Source organism: Acinonyx jubatus, chromosome B4, assembly GCF_027475565.1.
Source record: "Acinonyx jubatus isolate Ajub_Pintada_27869175 chromosome B4, VMU_Ajub_asm_v1.0, whole genome shotgun sequence".
Classification (NCBI taxonomy): Eukaryota; Metazoa; Chordata; class Mammalia; order Carnivora; family Felidae; genus Acinonyx; species Acinonyx jubatus.
The window spans coordinates 40,774,092-40,795,093 of NC_069387.1; the positions used below are offsets into that span (position 1 = coordinate 40,774,092).

A 21,002-nucleotide genomic window follows, 5' to 3' on the forward strand; every position below is an offset into this window, starting at 1 on the left:
AGACAACTCAAAGCACATAACCTAATAGTGGCGTTAGTAAAATTGCATTATGGAGATTGTCACCCCTCACAAATTCTTGGTAATTATCAATGCCGCAGGGCAGGGCTTTAATGATACAGATTTTCAACCACCTAATTTAGACCAAGTATGTGAAAAAGGGTAAGGTGAAACCTCAGGTTTACTACTGAGCAGGTGGTAAGATACAGCAGTTGGATCTAGAAGACCACTCTGTCATGTCCCTGGATAAGCAATTTAATCTCTGTGCCTATGTCCTTCTCTGTGAGAATAACAGTACCTACCTCATAGAGTTCCTGCTACGAATGAGTGTGAATGAATCCTTAAAAAGAGTAGATTCTGGTTCTAATACTTGTGGTGAAGATAGGACGGTCAGGGCATTTTCAGCAATTGGTGAGAGCAGAGGAAAAAAGGAATATTCAGGAAGCTAACACACACAGACATATTTTGTCATATGGGATACATTCATTAGTGCCACACCACAGATTGAGAGATCTTGGACATCCACCCAACAGACTAGCCCAGCCCAAAACTTAAGTGGGCATCATTTCATTGACTATACAAATCCCACCAGGTAATGAGCACAGTTCCCCAGCCGTACACAGAGGACGGCCACACCGTTGGGTGTTGGGCGCTTTGTCACAACTTTTTCAGTGCTTAAAGGTTTTTAATTCTCAAAACGGAATCTTGGGAGGTGATCTAGTCCAATCCCTTTACTTAACGGCTGAAGCTTCTTAGTCAACACCGGTTGGCGGTAAAGCCAAGGCGAAAGTCCAGGTTTCCTGACCACATTCTGCTCAGCACTACAACTGTCCTGCCTCACTACTCAGTTCTGGTTATGGCTTCCACCACTGCAAGCCTACATATATGGATAGGATAATAGATACATGTATGTACACACATTGCCAGTTGGAATTACAACCAAGCCCAGTGATGCTCAGGCAGGAGTGTAGGCCCTTTCAACAGGACATGCTTCCATTTCTTTGACAGGGAGCTTCGTGGTTTTATTAACACATGACTGAAACCTTGCTGTCACAGACTTAGGCATCACAGTCCCCTTGACAGGATCTGTATGTAGAAACTCTCATAAACCAAGATTTCACTTGAATTATCAAAGCTGTGCCCTTTTACACTAGGGGACACACACACAGAGCCTCATCACACAGCATTCACTCTTCACAGACACACACTCTAGTGTAAATCCTTAGTACTGTCCTTGAACATCTCCCCAGATAGCTTCTTCCCATGCTCGCTCACATCAGTAGCTCCACTGCCTCTGATCCTTTTACACGAATTTATTTCTATACAAGGTTCTAAAAACACCCCTTGGTTTGTACATAAGTTTTTTTTTCTTCATTTTAAATTGCTTTATAACAACTGATTTCCTGATTTTTTTTCATTTTGTCTTTTCTCTGAAATCTGCCATGATTTAAAAACAAAAAGGGCAAAAGGAAATAAAAAATGCCGTTGGCCAGAAGACAGGGTGGAGAAAAACAAAAAAGACAAAAATAAACAAAACATCAAATATGAAAATTCTGAGAGATAATGCATTTATAAACACAGAAATGGTTACAACAAAGATGGCCGTGATGAGTGGGTATATATATATATTTATATATATATTTATATATAAATCCGTGTCCGGCAATTGACCGTGGCACCTAGGGAGCTAAGTCCAGTCCTTGTGTTTGCCCTGAACTCTCCCTTCTCTGCAACACCCTTTGTTTTGGGCTTTCATAAAGAACACAAAGCTCCCACAGCTCCTCTGGCTTTGGGACTGGGAGACCGAGTATAGGGCCTTGGCTGGCAGAGAAGGGGAGAGGCCCCAAGGAAAACCATAACCCACACTTCTAAGCCACCCTTGACCATTTTGGGTATCTCTGGCCCCTTGGGGACCACATCTCAGCCCTTGCCCCTTACAAATAAAGGGGGTCTGACCCCCACTGAGATCTCCCTCTTCCAGCATTAGGTAGGAAGTGAAGTGAGACCACGAGGGGAAGACGGCTCCCGCTCATCGGGGCGTGTGAGAAACCTCCGTTCTTTTGCAGGCAAGAATAGAACAGGAGGCTGGTTGCATTTAGGGCTCCCTTCTCTCAGAGATCTGGGAGGACCAGCCTCTAGTCTTCCACCAGCCCCAACTTTTGAGGATTATGAGGGTAACGAGAGGGTAAGTGCCCACACTGGAAACGTTTCTATGAGGTCATAGCAAATCCCTCCCTTGAGCACCAACCCCCAATTTTGAAAAGCTATGCTTGGAAGGGGAGGCTGCTGGATTACACTACCAGCTCCTTATTCCTTTGCCAATCAGGAGGGCTGATATTCCTTTTGAAGAGGAGTTGAGAATAAGCATGGTATCCTGTGTAGGAAGGCCGTGCCTGAGGCCCAAGGAGATGGAGGCAAGGCCTGTCAAGGAAGAAGACTTTTCCCACCAAGAGAAGTTGGAGAAAGAAGGGACCAGAACTTCTTTCCCCTCTTCCCAGTGGGTGGCAGCACAGGTCTCTACGAGCTGGCCAGGTGCTCCACCTGGATGGTGCTGGTGGTGACAGTGAGGCAGATGTCCTTATGATGCTCCGCCGTCTTATAGGGGGTCAGGTCAAAGGAACACTGGGGTGGAGGGTTGGGGTTGCTGTCCCCACCACCCCCACCCTGGGGGGCTGCCCCAGGGGACTGGAAGTGTGGTGGCTGTGGCTGCTGTTGCTGCTGCTGCTGCTGCTGCGATGCCTGGGAGGCCTGGGCTTGAGCCTGGGCTTGGGCTTGAGCCTGGGCCTGGGCCTGGGCCTGAGCCTGGGCCTGGGCCTGGGCCTGGGCCTGGGCCACCGCCGCTGCCGCCGCTGCCGCCTGCACTTGTTGCTGGAGATCAGGAGGGTTGTGTTTGCGCATATGTTTCATAAGGTACGTTTCCTGAAGGAGATGTGAAAAAGAGTTGAGGGATTAAAGAAAAGAAAAGAGGTTACTTATAACTGGCATCCTGGGCTCTTACTTTACTTCAAATAGAGCCATACTTATACGGGGACATTCTGGAGCCACGGGCAAATTCTCTCCAGAAGCCTCTTTCAGTGTTCAATACTGGGCAGAAAGGAGAGGGAGACCTTTGGAGTCACAGGGGGCATTCAGTTGGCACAGGGAAAGCGTCATTTTCTCAAAGATCTTTGAATGGAACAATTTTACCACCTTTTCCTGGAGCCATTTAAAAAATCTTTCTCCCAAAACTGCAAGTTGCAAGTTGCATTATTTTGCCTTGTATTTAAGTAAAATTAAGAATCACCGCTTAGCCAAAAAAAAAAAAAAAACAAACCAAAAAAAAAAAACCCGAAACAAAACAAAACAAAGAATCATTGCTTAGCAATCTTTCTCTATAGGCTTAAGAGCTCAGGCATCCCCCTCAATTCCCGAGCTACATGTCTGTGTCATTTCTGTTCTCTTTATCGATTCCAGTTAAGTTGGGAGCTAGGGAGCAAGCATATTCAAGGCAACAGCTCTTTATCCAGAGAGGTGGGGTGAAGTGGACCATGGTCTCACAGGCCCAGAGGGAAGTAAAGGGAAGGCACTGCGCACTCACCGACGTGTATGCCCGACTACAGATAGTGCAGGTATACACCTTGGCATGCTTCACCGTATGCGTAGATAGGTGCACCTCTAGTGAGGCTGCGTCCGTGTACGCCCGGTGACAGTTGTGGCACTTGAAGGGTTTATCTTTGTTGTGCTGCCGCCTGTGGGACTGGGAAAATGGGGAAAGAATCAGGATGAGGACCTTGGGCTCTTCCTTCCTGCCTCTGTGACCTTAATGGAAAAGCCCCGAGCTGGGTGTCAGCCTTCCAGATTCTCTTTCCATTGGAAGGCAATGCAAATTGCCTTTTTTTTTTTTAATGTTTCTTTTTCAGGGAAAAGAGTGAACAGGGGAGGTGCAGACAGAGCGGAACAGAGGACCCGAAACGGGCTCTGTGCTGACAGCAGAGAGCCCAATGCAGGGCTCGAATTCAGGAACCGTGTGATCATGAGCCAAAGTCAGATGCTAAACCGACTGAGCCACCCAGGCACCCTGGGAAGCTGCTCAGTAAAACTTGAGGAGTTACAGGCAAAGGGAAGAGGTGTATGTATCTTCTGCAGCACATTCCAGGATCCTGGAAAATGAGAAGGATGGCTATACTGGCTCCACCGGCCTGGTGGTTCCTAAAGCGAAGCGGAGGGGACACTAGGGAATACCAAGACTTTTCCACAGGGCCCCCAAAGTCAAAACTGCTTTCAAAATGATAATAAGACTACGTTGGCCTTTTCATGCTCATTCTCTCATGACTGTACAGAGATCACACAATGCGTGATGTCACAAAGACTGCAGCAGGAAGGTAGCCATCTTCTGGTAAGCTAGACACTAAAAAACATGCAAAGTGTAAAACGATGCCATTCTTTCCATTTTGGGGGGAGGGGGCGTATGTTTGGAAATAGGTTAATGTTAGTATGCAATGGGTTTGTTATTTTTAAATTAGTCACTAAATATGCTTTCAAGTTTTTCAGTTTTAGATTCTCTGTACTCACATCAACAAAAACTCTTTGGGTTTCCCAATAATTATTAAGGGTGTAAACAGGTCCTGAAAAAGTTCAGGAACCACTGTACTAGTCAAACGGCACTTTGAGCCCAGTGTCAGACACAAGACCTCATGTGGAAGGTGGAACATTTACCTGCAGATTGGAGAGCTGCGTGAAGGCTTTCTCACAGCCCGGGTGTGCACATTTGTATGGTCTGTCACCGGTGTGGATTCTGCATAGGATGAGAAAAGAAGAAAGGGAAAGGAGGTCAGCAAGGCCACTCAGGGATCAGTTCCTTCACAAACCTCCTCAAGGTCACACCTGCCCTCCTACAGGAGTTCAAGCTGGGTTTCCAGGAGGTCCCAGCCTCAGCTCCTCTCTGACACGGATCACGCCATAGTGCCTGATCTCTGCTCACTGCCTCCATCACTCAGTTCAAGCTGGGCTCCTCTGCCGGGGGAGGAGGAACCGGCAGCGTGGCAGCCAAGAGATAGGCAGTCCCTAATTTGGCATACAAGTCAGCGACTATAGTAGCTGTCCCTGATGAATGTTCAAAAACATATGGTGAACACACTGAAAAGAAACACAGAACACTTCTTCCTTGGCCCCCACAATACAACCAGAAGCTATGCCCTCAGCCTTGAGCACCACTCCCAGAAAAAGTTCTGGTGTCAAAGAACATCAGAGTTATGCTAATTATGGAGAGCAGCAGTGATATTAATACTCATGGAAACTCCTTGGGGCTTTTCCGAGTCCAGCCCCCTAACGGCAGGAGATGCCTACTTTAGTACCAATTTGACCTCTTTCCCAAACACTACAGGGCCCTCCACTGAGATGAGCCAAGGACTTGAGGGTCCGTAGACACCTGCTACTTATCGGGGACTTCAGAACTATCTTTGTGACCAGCTGCTTTTCTGGACCTCCAGTATAAAATCTTGGAAACATCACAGGACGAGTCTGTCTCCTTGTGAGGAAAGCCCGACTTCTCCTCTTCGCAAAACAAGGTATCTGACCACTTTGAGAGGGATCACCACGTCCGGAAACAGCCAGGTGAGAAGGCCTCTGGCCAGTAAGAGTTTTGGATTGCAGTTCAACTTGAGATACTGATGAAGGATGTCAACTCTTCCAGGTGGCAGGTTCACTCCCTCCTAGTCACTCCAGATTCATGGGACAAACAGTGGGCATCCTTATGAAGCAGGAGCTTTTTCATTTCATATGCCGGTTCTCTGTGATCATTTCAGACATGTTTCGTTCTGTTCTCTATTCCTGGCATCCCTCAGAGCCTTGCTTATTGCCGTAGGTGTCACCAGGCTGAGACCCAGCGAAAAAAGTCTGATTACATTTCCTGTTCATACATGGTGCCCTAAGGGCTAGAGGTATGGTCTTCTCCAACCAAATGCCCTTGCTTCGGCATCCAGGAGAAAATCTTGCAACATGTGCGTATTGGTGTTTTCGGGGAGAGAAATGAAGGCAGAAGTTGTCTCTGCTCCAGCTGAGTCTCTTCCTCCCATGTCACACAGTCATTGCATCTCCCCAGCGCAGCTTGTGCCCCAGAAAGGTTCTCTCGAGCATCCACTCTAGGGTTGTTGTTTCTTCTTCTCCCAGGCGCCAGTCGTATGCTCCTCCGGCCAGGTCTCTCCCCCGCCCCCCGCATGCGGGTTGTTGTGTGTGTCCGGGGCGGGGGTGGGGAGGGCATGCCAGCGGGGCGGGGGCAGTAGCCCGCCACTCTCCCTTACCGTGTGTGCTGCTGGAGGTGGGAGAGCTGGCGGAAGGCCTTCTGGCAGTAGGAACAGTTGTAGGGCTTGGCCCCCGAGTGGATTCGGAGGTGCTGGGCCAGGTAGGAGGTGTTGGCGAAGGTCTTGGAGCAGTGCGGGCACTTGTGGGGCTTGATGGTCTCCGTGTGCATCTTGGAGTGGATCCTGCCGGAGAGGAGAGGAGAGGAGGGAAGGGGGGAGGAGGAAGCAGTTCGACACCACGGGCTCAGCTCTCTGCTGGGTGAAATGATGTTGCTTGACGGATGACAGCACCCCCTCCTCCCTCCTCCCAAACATACTCCGGCCTGGAGAGGCTAATGGCGAGGACACCCAGATCTAGGTCGCTGCTGATCTTACGTCGGTGGCTAGAATGGCAGTGAGGTGATGCAGAGCCGCGGCCCCTGGCTCCTGGTAACCTTAACGGTCTCAGTCTTGTCAGCCCTCTGCTTTGTTCTAAGCTTACACACTCACCACATATACCCTGATTCCAAACAGTACTTTCAACAAAGACCAAATACCGCCTGTTCCCCATGGACCTGAAGTTGAATGCACACCTTGGCTCTGAACTGAAGCATACAGTATAAGCAGGGCCTGCTCTGCAGAAGATTTCCAAACAGACAAAGAGAGAAACCACAAAAACCGTTCCAGACTTTGGGATTGGAGACCACAATTTCCCAGGCCCCTGCAAACTGCTAAAATACATAGTTTATTTTTCACAGACAGTAATGAGAGCGAACTGAGGCTCCCAAAGGGCAAAGTCACAAGGGAAAAAAGAAACCACGAGGACAGAAGAGAAGGCTCACGCAATGTGGCCTTAGGGTAAGGGGTCTGCAGCCGGGTGATGGGATAAAACCAAGAGCAGCCTTACCGGGTGTGCTGCTGGAGGTGGGAGAGCTGGCGGAAGGATTTCTCACAGAAGTTACAACTGTAGGGCTTGGCCCCTGAGTGGATACGGATGTGCTGGGCCAGGTAGGAGCTGTTGGCGAAGGTCTTGGAGCAGTGCGGGCACTTGTGGGGCTTGGTCTCGGTGTGTGACTTGGAGTGGATCTGCATCTCCGACTTTGAGTAGAATGTCAGTGAGCACATCCGGCACCTGGGCCAAGCGAGGGCAGCGGTTAGAACCTTCCCACTGACAGAGCACTGCTGAACCCTCCCTCCACTTCCACAGAAGCCAGCCTATCTGATCTTTCTTACTACAACTATGTTGTAAGGCCCCTGAGGGGAGGATCTGTTCTACTCCTCTTTATAGACTAAACTAATACAGACCCACACAATACAAATATTCAGTACATGTCTGCTGAGTGACTGGACTCCCTAAGTGTGTACGGAAACAAGAATTCAACCAGAAAAGACAGGAAAATCTTATTATCGGCTCTAGGCTGATGCGGATTTCATCGGGCCAGCAATATCAGCTAACTTCTGTTTTCCTTCTGCCTGTAACTTTATTTCAGACTTTAAAAGAGAGCTCCTTCCCCCAACTTCCCATGCATAAAGTACATCTCTCAGGTATCTCTCAAGTTCCTGAGACGATAATGAGGACAAACTGACTACATTCCCCAGAAGGGCTTCTCTCCTGTCTCCTCAGATAATTGTCTTCTCTCAGATTCTCTCCTACTTCCTTTTTGCCAGTGATTCCTAGAGGGACAGGGGTGGAAAAGGATCAGGATTACGTGGAAGGGGCTTTTCCAAATCATATACATCTGGCCTCCACTGTGCATCTGATGTTCCACCGACCACCACCATCCCTGAGCCCCTTGGCGATAAAGTGAGGGAACCGCTTTTACAAAGAGCTGAGGTTGCTGTTGGGAGTGGGCTGTAGCCCTCAAACACTGAGGAGGAAAAGATTTGTGAAACCCTGAGCTTCCATGCCAAACCTTTCCTCTTCCCTAGCACATGGAGCCCAAGTCAGCACTCGGGGATAACATCAACAGCAGCTGGTACACTTTCCCCCATCACCTGGTTGGTAATCCTTCCTGTTCTGACATTGCCCAACAGCATCAAGTAAGGAGGCCTCTGAGCAGGATAAGCCACAACTATTCAGCCTTTATCGAGGAAGTGCTATCTGTGTGTGAGCTGGAATGCTCTCATTCCTAAACAACCCCACAGTGCACAGTGTGAGCTGGCAGAAAGGGCAGCACCTGGAAGCCAGGCAACTGGGGAAAAAGTCCCTCTGCTTTGGTTCCTCCTCAACTTCTCCCTATAATCAGGGCTGGGGATGGTGCAGAGTGATGGTTTCGGCTTTTTTCGGATCCCAGGAGAAATCTTTAGAAAATAACTGAGATCACGACTAAAAAGAACTCTGCATTCCTCAGAGGAAAAAAAAAAATATCACGGTACTTGGAGGTGTGGCTCCTGTATTAATGTTTCTACTAAAATTCCAATCGTTAAGGTCAATTTCTATTTCCCTGGTCACTTGGTAACTATGAAGGAAATCCAATCCCAGTTTACCAATCCTTGGCTGTTGTTTGGCTTGCCCAGCCATTATATGGGTGGTGGGGAGGTTCTGTTTATAGTTAGTATGGCCCAAAGGACACAGCCAATGTTAGTCTGGACACCTGGGCTCTACTCAGTGTTCGATTACAGGCTTGCTCATCAATCTAGACCTCAATTTTCTGGTCTGTAAAATGGAGAGATAAATATCTGCCTCCAGGGCCAGCAAATATTCAGAACAAAGGTAAGCCAAGTGTTCTCTAATAATTCAATTGCACTAGTGTTAACATACCAGTGCTGACGGATGAGCTCATGCTACTATACATTTAACATACCAGTGCTGACGGATGAGCTCATGCTACTATACATTTCACTGAAGTCAGAAACTGGACACATTGTCACTTGAGGGGAACAGTACTGAAGATACAAAATAATTTCCCTTGGTTGCTAAAATTCCTCAGACAAGTGGAACAACACGTACCGTTTTAACTCAAACACAAGCTCACAGTTTGTGTGTGAGTGTGGAACACACAACAGCACCCTTAGTATGAAATTAACTATAAAAGAGAAAATAACCCTCTTCATCAAAGTTCAACTAGAGAAGAATCCGCAAAACTTAAAGTCATAGACAACGGACTAGCAACAAAATAAGCCCTCTCGAAAGGTAGAAGGTACAGCAACGATCAGAGTAATGAAAATCATAGTTGCCATTTGTTGTTGTGCCTGATACTGCAAGGGCACCACACCAGTTAGGCACTTTAAACACACTGTCTCCACTCCTCACAACAGCCTAGCAAGCATTATCCCTGTTTTACAGAAAGGAACACGAAGGCTCAGAAAGGTTAAGTAATTTGCCAAAGGGCAAACAGCTATTCACTACAAAGCTATGATTCTAACCTAATTTTAAAGATTCCTCACACTAGAGGTATTCAAGGAGAGGCAGACTGTCATCTGCCAGGAATGTGTAGAAGACTCAACTACAGGGAAGGAACTGGATTAGGTGACCATTAAAGTATTTCCAACTCTGAAATGCTATGAAGCCAGATAAAAGAGTCCAAGTCTTTTAATGCAAGGTGTTGGGTAGCTGGAAAGAAATCTGACTTAGGAGTATTGTGGCAGTGGGCAGTTAGCAGGAGGCAGAAAAGCTACCACCCCTTATAGCTAGGTGCACAACTCCAGGGGGCACCATTCACATCCAACATACTAATGGGGCCCTTCTGGAAGCACACAGTGCAATGACCTTGTTCACAATAACAACTGAATTACCATCCCATTTTTTCCCTAAGATACTCAAAAATAATTTCAAATACTCTTGATTTTCCCTCAAAAACACATGATAGATGGGGGCCACGACTGATCTTCCCATTTTACAGATGGGAACAAAGAACTAGAAATAAGTTGACTTGCCCAGACTAATAGAACCCTAGTCCAACAATACTCAGTCAAATGTCACTGACCACAGGAATGAATGTGGTTGACTCAAACATGCATGGAAATAGGGATTTTTTGTGATTAAAAAGACTGCTTTGAAAATTCAGAGTTCTGAGTTTCTGAAGAAATTCCATTCACCTAGAATATAATTAGGCGCCCTTAAATTTCGGTTTTCTTTAGTCACCTGGGTGTGGGGCCTCTCAAGACTTCCCAATACACTGAGAGTGTAGAAAATGCTACCAGGACTTCCTTCCAATTGCATATTCACATTTCTTCCCATAGACACACTTTGGGAAGTCCAGAAATAGCTTTAATGTGGGTCCAAAAAATAAGCAAGCAAAAAAACAAAAACAAAAAATAAAAACCACAAAACAACAACAACAAAAAAAACCCTTGACAGAATCAGAGGACCCTGATCCATGTGCAAAGCAGCATAGGATGTCAGGGACCTAGCCCATCAGTCTTACGACACACTTTATATAGGTGTATCTCCATGTCACAATGACCTCACTTTAAGCAAATACATAAAAATCCGGATTTATATAAAATAAAAGGGACTTTCATTTTATGAAATGATATATAGAAGATGCTTTTAAATGAATCAAACTTGTCAGGTACCTTTATAAAATGATATGATGTAAACATTTTCCAGGAACACTTTTATTGTATAAGGTGGGATACACCTGTAATAATAAAGCTGCAATGAACTTTCAGATTATGGGCTGGGATTCTGCAATGCTCAATACTTTCTACATAGCAACTCCCCTCCTCTTCACTTACAAAGAAGAACTTAAACACTCTGTAGTTGTGGCTACTCTCCACAGTAGACGTATACAGCAGAAATAAAAATAAATGCTAAATGACAACTATTTCTTATCTCTTTCTTCTGAAGTTCCCAACATTTCAAATCTTATCTGATATATACTCCCAACAAATGGGAGGCATAAACAGAATTCTCCCCATTTTACAGATGAGGAAACTGAGGCCCAGAGAGGGGGAAAGGACTTGCCCAGGGTCACACAGCAAGTTCGTGGTGGAGCCGGGAACTGAATCCATGAGCCCAAGGCTCTGTCCATTTCCTGTGCCGCAGTTCCCTTCGCTCCTAAAATGGGAACAACATTGCCCATCTCGGTACACTAAGGACAGACCCAGTCTCCCAGCCATGCACATCTGCCCCTGTCTGCACCAAAGCTGTGACAGTGGTTATCCCACTCTGTACACCGGGACCAAATTTCCCAAACCCACTAGGGCCCTTGATAGTTCTCAAGGGGATTAAAAGACTTGCAACTTTCAAAGGGCAGGGAGTCTACCTCTGTAATTATTTTCGTATAGCACCACATGCAAACAGAACACTTTTTGGCAATGGACAACTTAAGGGAAGTCCAGAATCAAAATGACTTTCATGAATTAGAAAGTGAGCAAACAGGCACTTTATAAGCATATATTCCAAGGGCCAAAGGGTGATATCTTATTCCTCCCACCTTTTTATAGAGACCCCTCCCATCATCCCCACCATGCAGGGTCAGTGCTTAAATGTGGCCCAAGAACCAGTGGATGGCACACAGGTTAAGGTCAGGGGCTTTTCAGAAAAGTTTCTTAGAAAAATAGGAATGGAAAATGCAGAAAGCAAAAAGGAGCTGGAGACAGAGTCTGAAAGCCAGCCTAACACCTTACCATAAGAAAGAAACTCCATTATGTCATTCAAAAATTAGTCACTGCTGACTACCCCAAAAGGGAAGGAGTAAAATGGGTCTGCATCCTGGGGAAGAGTCACTCAAGAAGTGCTAAGAGCCCCACTTTCCTCCCCCACAAGAGAGCACCTGACATGCAAGTGGACCTGAGGTGGAAAGCTGTCGGCGTGGAGCCTGATCCGGGGCAAGACACAAAGGGGTAGGTGAACTGAGACCGTGATCCTTGCCCCTCACTGCCCTGGCTCTGACTCTTACCTATAGGTCTTGCCGTCTTTCTGATGGTCATCGTCATCCTCAGGGGAGAGGACATAAGGGTCATTCATCTCAGGCAGCCCTGATTCCAGCATCCGCTTCTTCTTCCGGCCCCGAGGGGGCTTAGGAGCCACATTGCCACCTCCACCACCACCTCCGCCTCCTTCCTCTGTTAGGGTTGATGCTACCTTCTTGGAGAGGTCAGGGACCACCTGCAGGGCTTGTGAGCCAGGGGGAAGAGCTGAGACAATCATGGGAGCCGAAATGGGGAAGGTCTGAGCTGATGAGGCTGTGGTCACAAGGGAGCCTGAGGGGGACGTGATTACCAAACCGGGACCTAGGATTGGGAGAAAAAGGAGATGGTGTCATGTTGTCCAGTCCTGATCCTAATCCTATTTAATTTCCCCCCAGATCATTGTCTAATCAACCCCTCACCACCGCCCCCCCAGCCCAGAGTATATAGGAAACCCCAAACCCTGTAGAAAAATAATGGTCTCCTAACCCCTGTCCCCACCCCACCCCCAGTAACAGTGAGATTTACCCCTTGATTGACTCCCTTCTCTTCTCCACCTCTGAGAACAGGAGACTCCTTGATTCAGAGAAGGAAAGAATGTCACCTCCTCAAAGGCAGGGACCGCATCTTCTACTTCTTTGTATCCCCCACAATGCCTAGCACATTGCTAGGCACACAGTAGGCACTTAATAAAAATGTGATTGAGTAATCAAACACATATCCCACTCCCCATGTCCTTGGAGCCCTCCAGCCTGGGGTACTGATCATGGAAGATCAACACCTCAGATTGGAGAAGAGCAGAGTGGCTCACCAGCAGTCATCAGTCCTGTAGACGGCACAGGGACCACGGTGATGTTCTGGGTAACAGACGCCTGGCTATGTGGGGTCAGCTGGTCTGACTTGGACTCTGTGTCCATACTGATGCCTGAGGGCAGGGACACGGAGGCAGGCACTGTCAGCAAGGTGGGGTAGTGGGGTGGAGCCAGCCCACAACCCTTCTCCGGCAGCAGCTGATCCTTCATCTTGTTGATGAACATCGTGTTCTCAATCTAAAAGAAAAGGAAAGGGGAGGCGAGCGGCCTCTTCAGAAAGAACCTGATTTTGTCTGTTCCCCGAGCACTTTACGATGTCCGTCCTCCAAGGAGTAAATAGTTCATATCTTTGTGCTTCAAGAGAAGCCAAAACAGAAACGCTAGAGTTCTCGATGGTGGGGGACCTGGTGAAGCAGCACGTGATTTATCTTGCTTCAGTCTCCACAGTACTAGAACTCACTACTCAAAAGTTGAGAAAACTACATGATAGGGAAGGAGGAGAAAAACACCACCACCACCTACCTGTCCTGAGACTGTGGGGATAGAAGGCCAGAAGTACGGGTTAGAATTGAAGTGAGATTCTTCCATTCTACCTGAAGAAAGAAAGAGAGATCACATCATAGTGAGGAATAAATCTGAAGTAACCTGGCAACCGAGAAGGAGACAATGAGGAGTTCCTGACCTCCTCTTCAGGACCTGACCACATGGCTGAGAATCTGCGGTGAAGATCTCTGGATCTACCATATTAGTTCCAGAGAGCCACTCAGCATGAAATCCAACAGAGCCTATCCTTCTCAAGATGCTGGTGGAAGAACTTAAACACATCTCGCTTAACCACAGAATGTCTCCCATTAGAAAGAGACTCAGTATTACTTTTCTTTGGTGACAAAAAGAGGAGCTGAAGGCATGAGCAGGAAAGGGATGTACCCAAGGTCACACAAAGCAAATCACTGACTGGCTAAAAAACAGTCGGGGTACCTATCCCCGCTCTTTTCCTTTATCCTTCAAACATAGCTTCCTTGGGAGAGTTTCAACTGACATACCTGTCGTTCTACACAGCTAGGCTGGAACACAAAATGCGCAGGGGAATTAAAGAGCAAAATTGGCAGGAAATCACAACCAAGATATTTTCTGAGTACCAGATGCTACCTGGGGACCATGCCCCACTGATCCCACCAAAGTCCAAGAACACCCACGGTGCCACAATGGGTACCACACATGCGAAGCCAAGCAGTGAGAACCTGGAACTACCAGTTTAAAAGAGGGTTCCAGTGCCGGGAGTAGCAGCGCCCCACATCTCTACCTACAGGGATTCAGAATAGGGACAACAGTGCGCCAAAACGCATACACAGTACTAGACTCCTGCTCTGTAGATCTCACACATGATGCCTCGAAGCGTTCAAATTCTTCTCTGTATGTGGATGATAATTAAGCTAAAACTTTGGGAGTGAGGAATAAGCAAGAAAAGTAATCCTCAGAATCATGATGGGTACAGAACCTAGGCATCCCACTGCTCATTTTCCCACTCTGATCACTCCTCCTAGCAAGACCGTATGTTAACTGCAGTTATTCAAGAGCAGCTTCCCCAAATTCTGGATCCAGCCCAGCAGAAGGCAGGTGAAGAGGGAGTAAGAGACTGATGGAATGGGGAAATGACGAACAGCAAGAAGTAAACATTATCGTCTTGCTGCTTTTCGAACCAGAAGCAACCAAGATTCAGGTGGGAAAGAAGAACCTGTGGCTTACAGCCATGGGGGCGGGTCCTGCTGAGGATGTTCTGGAGGCAGATAGATACCAGAGCTACTAAGTGCTGAGGATGTTCTGGAGGCAGATAGATACCAGAGCTACTAAGTGCTAGAGGGTACACTGGACACAGAAACAGGTTAGAAGTAGATTAAGGAAACTAAGAAAGATCTGTAACAAAGGAGGAGAAACAGAACGGACATCACTCTAGACGTAACCCCATTCCTCATCCTTCTCCAGAAATCTCATCACACGTTTTGCTCTATTAAACAGCACTCTCAATGTTCATAAAACCTATAAAGGGAAGCACTACTGAATTTCAACCTACTCTTTCCTAAAAAGTAGCAGAGGAGAGGAATGCATCAAATCTGACTACAACTTCACACAAACAAGGCTCATTATTAACTGATTTGAGGATCAACCCCAGACAAATCCTGCTCCCCAACTCATAAAACACATCAGAACAGTCTCCAAAACAGGTGCTAACCTTTTCCTTCCAGCATTAACTTTAGCATTAACTTCCAGCATTAACCCAGGTCCTTCTTAGGCAACAGAAATCAAGAAATGATAGGGGTGCCTGAGTGGCTTAGTTGGTTAAGCATCAAACTTTGGCTCAGGTCATGGACTTACAGTTTGTGAGTTCGAGCCCCTCATTGGGCTCTCTGCTGTCAGCACAGAGCCCACTTCAGATCCTGTCTCCCTCTCTCTCTGCCCCTCCCCTGTGTGCACACGTGCGCTGTCTCTCAAAAATAAATAAATAAACATTGAAAGAGAAATGACCAAATCACGGTTTCAGGGGATCCAATCTTGCCAAGCTTTTTGGGAAGCAGAGATCACATCTTGGACCTACCTATTGTCTCGAACATAGGACTCATCACCCAGTAAGCAATTCTGTATTTAGTAAACTGAAGGACACTGGACTCTGTACACACAGATTTTGAAAACAATGCTAGGGGCTCAAACCATAACCCACAACCCCCATCTGTCTAACCTTCGAGCTGAGAGAAATGATACAGAAAAGTCATGACATACGGTGGAAATGAAGTAGAGAATTAGGCTAGAGAATAAAGAAAGGAGGATCTAATTATAATTTCCCCCTAAAAAGTCAAGGAAGTAAACACATTACAGATGTGAAAATTTAGGAGGCAGGAACTGAAAGCCTGAAAATAATATCTTCAGATAGAATTCCTGTGTACAACGCCCCTCCTCACCAAAAAAGATTACATCCACTCATATTGTCCTACAAGTGGCTCATGAGAAAGTTTCTGAGGGAAATAGACCCTGCAGGTTCTTATAAAGGGGACATACAAAGTGATGTGGAGGACAGGACAAGGTCAACATCACCATCAACATTTATTAAGTGCTTATTGTGTTCAGGGCACTGTTCTAAGCACTTCACAACTATCGTATGATTTAATTACCACAGCAATTCTATGAAGTAGGTACTGTAATCCCCATTTTTCAAATGAAGAAACTGAAGTCACAGAGTCAAACAGTAAATATCAGAGAAGAGATCTGAATGCAGATACCAAAGAGCCAGTTAAGAATGGGGGTGCTACAAGAGACCAAACCCTACAACTAAAGTACATACTCTCTGATATTATGACTTGACGCGTCAATTAAAATTTACAACACGTCCAGGAATGGATTATACATTTTCCATGTAGTTCTCTATAAATGTTTCCAAAAGTGGAATTTTGGTAAGAGCAAAATGTAGCTAAAGATGATAGTTTCTGTTCACAACCTGTAAGACTTCACTTGGCCATTAAGATAACTGATTTTAGAATGATGGAATCGGGAGGAGTCTGGGTGGCTCAGTCGATTAAGCATCCATCTTCGGCTCAGGTCAAGATCTTGTGGTTCATGGGTTTGAGCCCTGCGTGGGGCTCTGTGCTGACAGCTCAGAGCCTGGAGCCTGCTGTGGATTCTGTGTCTCCCTCTCTCTCTGCCCCTCCTCTGCTTGCACTCTCTCTCTCTCAAAAATAAATAAACATTGAAAAAACAAAACAAAACACCTTAATGATGGAATCAGAGTAAAAAGAACAGACCATCCAGAGGGATAAACTGAATAAAAGATTCCTCTGCTTCCCTGAATACCCAGTCTGTCCCTCTGCTCTGGTTCTTAAGAGAACAAAACCGAAGATCAGAAAACCACAGCTGGTCCTAGGACAAAATGATAAATGTGCCTTGTGGGCTTCTGATAAATATGTCCACCCAAAAAAAGGGTACATGGAAAGTTCTGCTCACCCAACTAGAAGCAATATTTGCCTGCAAAGTGACATCTGAGAAATGCTATACTACTGTTCTAAAAAGGCTGACTTTAGATCTCTGTATTCCTGAAATGATATCAAATGGAGAGCCAAGAAGGAAGGCTCTTGCCAGAATACCATGTAAATGGCGCCCCCTGGAGTTGTGTAACAGGGCAACAGGTGCCAGATCACTCAAATACCTGTTTACTGTCCACTTTACCAATTAACCTCTTAACTTTCTATCTTTCATGGAGGAACTCTCCCCAAACCATCCCAACATCCAAGCAGGTATATACCAACATTCTTAACACCTGAAGATGCCCAATGATAGTACAGGGAAATCTCATTTCTACATAGAGTGCCACTTTTGATGATTATGCCAACATTTTAATAATAATAAAAAGAACTGGTTTACCCTACATTGGGAAGGAAGTGAAAGTCTTTTATTATAGACCCAAAAAACAGGAAAGAATAAGTAGGAAGAATGCTGGCAGATTAAAAATCTGAGTTCTAATTTCAATTTTACTATTGCACTATACCTCAACTATTCTGTTAATATAAGGTTTACTACAATTAAGTTGGATGGTATTTTTTTTTCAGAGGGTCAGAGAACTACATATTTCTTTTCCAATCTCAGACAAAATCTCAAAAGCACCAATGAAGTGCAGAAAAAAGACGTTAAGTAACACCCATGAAACGTTTAGTAGGACTTGAACTCTTGCACCAGAGCTTTGTCCATCTGTCCACCCTTCCATAGTGCCACCCGCCATCCAGAAATAAAGATGTCACTGCCTGCAGCATGTGGTTTTTGGTAGACCTGGTTAAGACCACCATCTCTTTCCTGGTACTTACTACATTCTCTATAATTGTTGTTTTTCAAATAAAGCACAGCATTTCCTCAGGAAAGCAATATTCTCTTAACAAACTTTTACAAAATCTTGAAAGACTCGTGCCAACCAAGTGTAGTAGCTGGAGAATGAACCTAGAAACTAAGACTTCTGGAATTTAATTCTAGGTCCCACATCAGTGCTTGACTCTGAATAATTTATCATTCTACTAAGTTTCTATCTGAGTAGAGGATAGAGGAGAATAAACCCCTTAAAACAAATTCCTAAGGTATATGGTGATGGGAGGCAGTTAAAAAAAAAGGGGGGGGGGGATAAATAAAATGCTTTAAAGTGTTCCTGAATGGAAGAGAGTTACAGAAATACTTCCATGTGATGAGCACTACCAGTGACAATCACTGACAATTACATAAAAACCACATAATGACAAAGGTACTACCCAAAAGTATCAGATCTATAGCCTACAGCTTAGTAATCATCAACCAGAAGCACAAACAATAGAGATGCAAAGAACAATCAGCTCAAATTCAACTACAGAAAGAACTCGACTGAGAGATCTCAGACACTCTAGTGAGAAAAACTGTCCCAAAAAGCACAATTGTAGATAGGCTGCAATATTAGCTAACAACTTGAAGAAACACAATGACTTTCCCCCCGCCTCAGTAAGGAAACAAAATCTCTTTCCTCCAGTTCTAAGGACATTCAAGAAGGACCATCCCAATAGAACTTGGGGCCTTCCTACTACCTGTGAACTCTTCCAAGTACAAAATAAACCAGAACAGGTTTATCCCAAACACACCAACAGGACCACTACCACCCCACAGCTGTCAGTCTGAGCCAGCAACTTCTATCCTGGGGACTGCTGGACCAATAGTACTCAGTACCCTGTGGGAAGAAGGGCACAGTGGTTCCCCTGGTCCTGCCCATGCCATTATAAATGATGGATCCAGGAAATGTGAGGCCATAAATAAATAAATAAATAAATAAATAAATAAATAAATAAAGTGGGCAGGGGAAAGGGGGCGGGGCGTTTGGACGAGAGGGGATATGCACGTAATATTTAATCATCAACTTGGCTCAGAAACCTATGGGAAATAAATTTTATAAACCAGCCTGCAATCGGTTCTTAGAAGACACTTCTATGAGCTTGGAACTCAAACTCTTTCGGGTCTCAACATTGTCATTTTCAGAGTACCTAACACACTATCCACATCAACCTTCATATTTTGAATTCTTGCAGACCTAGTTCTGGAGTCCACTCCATACAACTTTATCTACTTTACTTCAAACTACCCACAAACCACGTTTTTTGTTTCTTTTTTTCCTGAAAACTTCATCCTGACACACCAAATTAAAATAACCCTGTGTCACAGATTCTAACCACTCAACAGAGCCACCCGAAGCACTCCACTGCGATATTGAGAATATGAACCCCACGCTAAACTCAACTCTGCTTGTTCCAAATACAGGAAAGCAATTCCGTAAGCTTTACGACAAGGACCACACTGGAGACTGGGGCCCATTTGTCTCCAAAGCAGAATAAATTTCTCCTCTGGACACAATGTAACCCCGTTTAGTGATTTCACTTGAGCATTTCATAATTCATTTCTGAGTACTAGTGGGAATGGATGAGATACAGTGCTAACTTTTTACGCAAAAACTTCCTGGGTATTGTCAGGAGATAATTTTTCTCTCCCAGCTAACACCAGTATTACAATTGCTATTACTTGAAGAATTCTGTCACAGTGTCCCCAAGAAGCCCATTTAATCATGACCCCTTCTCCCCCCAATCCAGAAAAGCCATTAAGCCAAAATTGTCTTACCCTCTCTCTCTCTTCCTCCTGTCGTCTTATTCCTTCTCCTTTCCAGGGCTCCTGAACTTTCTGTGAACAAATTGTCTGGGTTACAGGGGCCAGTAAGGGTGCAGCCACCTGAGAACTGCGAAGAACCTCAGGAATTCTTGGACTGTCAGCAGTTAGTCTGGAAAGCAGGCGGACCCCCAACCAGCAATCCAAAGATGCAATCGTATAATAAGGAGTGTAGTGCCACCCACTATGTGGATACAGGGAAATAAATCCAATTCTCAGGAACTAAGATGAACTCTATCACCAGTGCTTGGGTTCCACTCCTGGGCTCAGGCACTGGTTCTTTTTCGTTCCACAGGGCCACAGGTAACCAGGGGTCAGAGAACAGAAGAGGTGGAAGAAGAGAAGGGCCCCTGCCCCTGAGGACTGGCTCAGAAGGCAAAGCTGAAGACTAGGGGGATGCACAAGCCCTGTGTCAGGCACAGTGCCAGTTCAGGCCCAGCCACTTCCTCTGGCCTCCCCCCCACTTCTGCGAGGACTTCGCCCCTGCCTACCCAAGGCCTTGCGCCAAGAAGTACCTCCCTCAGCCTGCACAGTGGTCTATCTACTGAAGACCCCAGCTGTTCCCAGAAAACCTTCGCTCCCCTGAGACAGCCCCTGGGAGCCTCCTCCTGATGTCGCCCCCCACCCCTTCCTCAAAGACCCTTCTTTGGGACGCCCCTCCTTCCCCTCCAGGGAGCTGAACTCTGCCACCCACCAGACAGACACCCGCCCCCTAAGCCCCCCCATTCCTCCCCATCGCCCGCTCCTCCACAACCACTTCCGGTTCCGGGACGGACACACATACAGTCACACCGAGGACCCCCCCCCTTCCACGCCCCCCCAAGGAAAAGGGGAGGGGGGAGGAGCAGAGAGCTTGGCGCGCGCCGGCAGCAGCGGCGCGAGACTCACCCGGCGGCGACGGCTGCGGCGGCGCCAGAGCCTGAGCCAGAGCGCGGGAGGGGCGGCGTTTGCTGGGAAAGGAGGGAGCCGAATGGGGCGGGAGGACCAGCAGGGGGCGAGGGGAGGGGGGGAGCGCGAGGCGGTGCGCGCGGGCACGCACTTTCGGCGCGAGACAGACCCACACACTCACACGCACGGAATGCGCGCGAGACACCCGCAGGGCGGGGGCGCGAGGCAGTGGGTGGCCCCCTCCCTCCCTCCCCTAACACTCACCCGGAAGTGGTGCTGCAGCTCGTGCTCCCGAGAACCCCGATTCCTCCACGCCCCCTCCCTCCCTCCCTCCCCCCACGGGCTCAGAGTAGAGCTGCGGCGGAGAGAAGGCGGGAGCGCCGGAAACGAAAAGGGGGGGAGGGAGGGAAATGGCAATGCAGGGGGGGCGGCAATGGGAAAAGGGGGGGGGGGAACGCAAAGGTCGAGTCACTTCCGGGAGCGGCAG

At 46.8% G+C, this 21,002-nt stretch overlaps 1 protein-coding gene across 12 annotated transcripts; it reads right to left on the bottom strand.

Moving 5' to 3' along the window:
• Positions 1 to 1,290: 1,290 nt before the first annotated feature.
• ZNF384 (zinc finger protein 384) lies at positions 1,291 to 20,934 on the bottom strand. Of its 12 annotated transcripts, XM_027074140.2 has the most exons (13): positions 20,780 to 20,934; positions 20,516 to 20,577; positions 19,583 to 19,642; positions 13,445 to 13,515; positions 12,922 to 13,159; positions 12,639 to 12,686; positions 12,101 to 12,434; positions 11,164 to 11,256; positions 7,162 to 7,386; positions 6,276 to 6,458; positions 4,693 to 4,771; positions 3,575 to 3,733; positions 1,291 to 2,916 (listed from the first exon to the last, which is right to left on the bottom strand). In XM_027074140.2, the coding sequence occupies exons 4-13, from the start codon at positions 13,508 to 13,510 to the stop codon at positions 2,515 to 2,517; spliced, it is 1,827 nt and encodes a 608-aa protein (XP_026929941.1). In that variant the 5' UTR covers positions 13,511 to 13,515; positions 19,583 to 19,642; positions 20,516 to 20,577; positions 20,780 to 20,934; the 3' UTR covers positions 1,291 to 2,514. The 12 variants fall into 12 exon arrangements, with proteins under 12 accessions (XP_026929941.1, XP_026929942.1, XP_026929940.1 ...); XM_027074141.2 differs by lacking the exon at positions 20,516 to 20,577 and having other exon boundaries at positions 20,780 to 20,932; XM_027074139.2 differs by lacking the exon at positions 20,780 to 20,934 and having other exon boundaries at positions 20,516 to 20,650.
• Between the last annotated feature and the right edge of the window lie 68 nt (positions 20,935 to 21,002).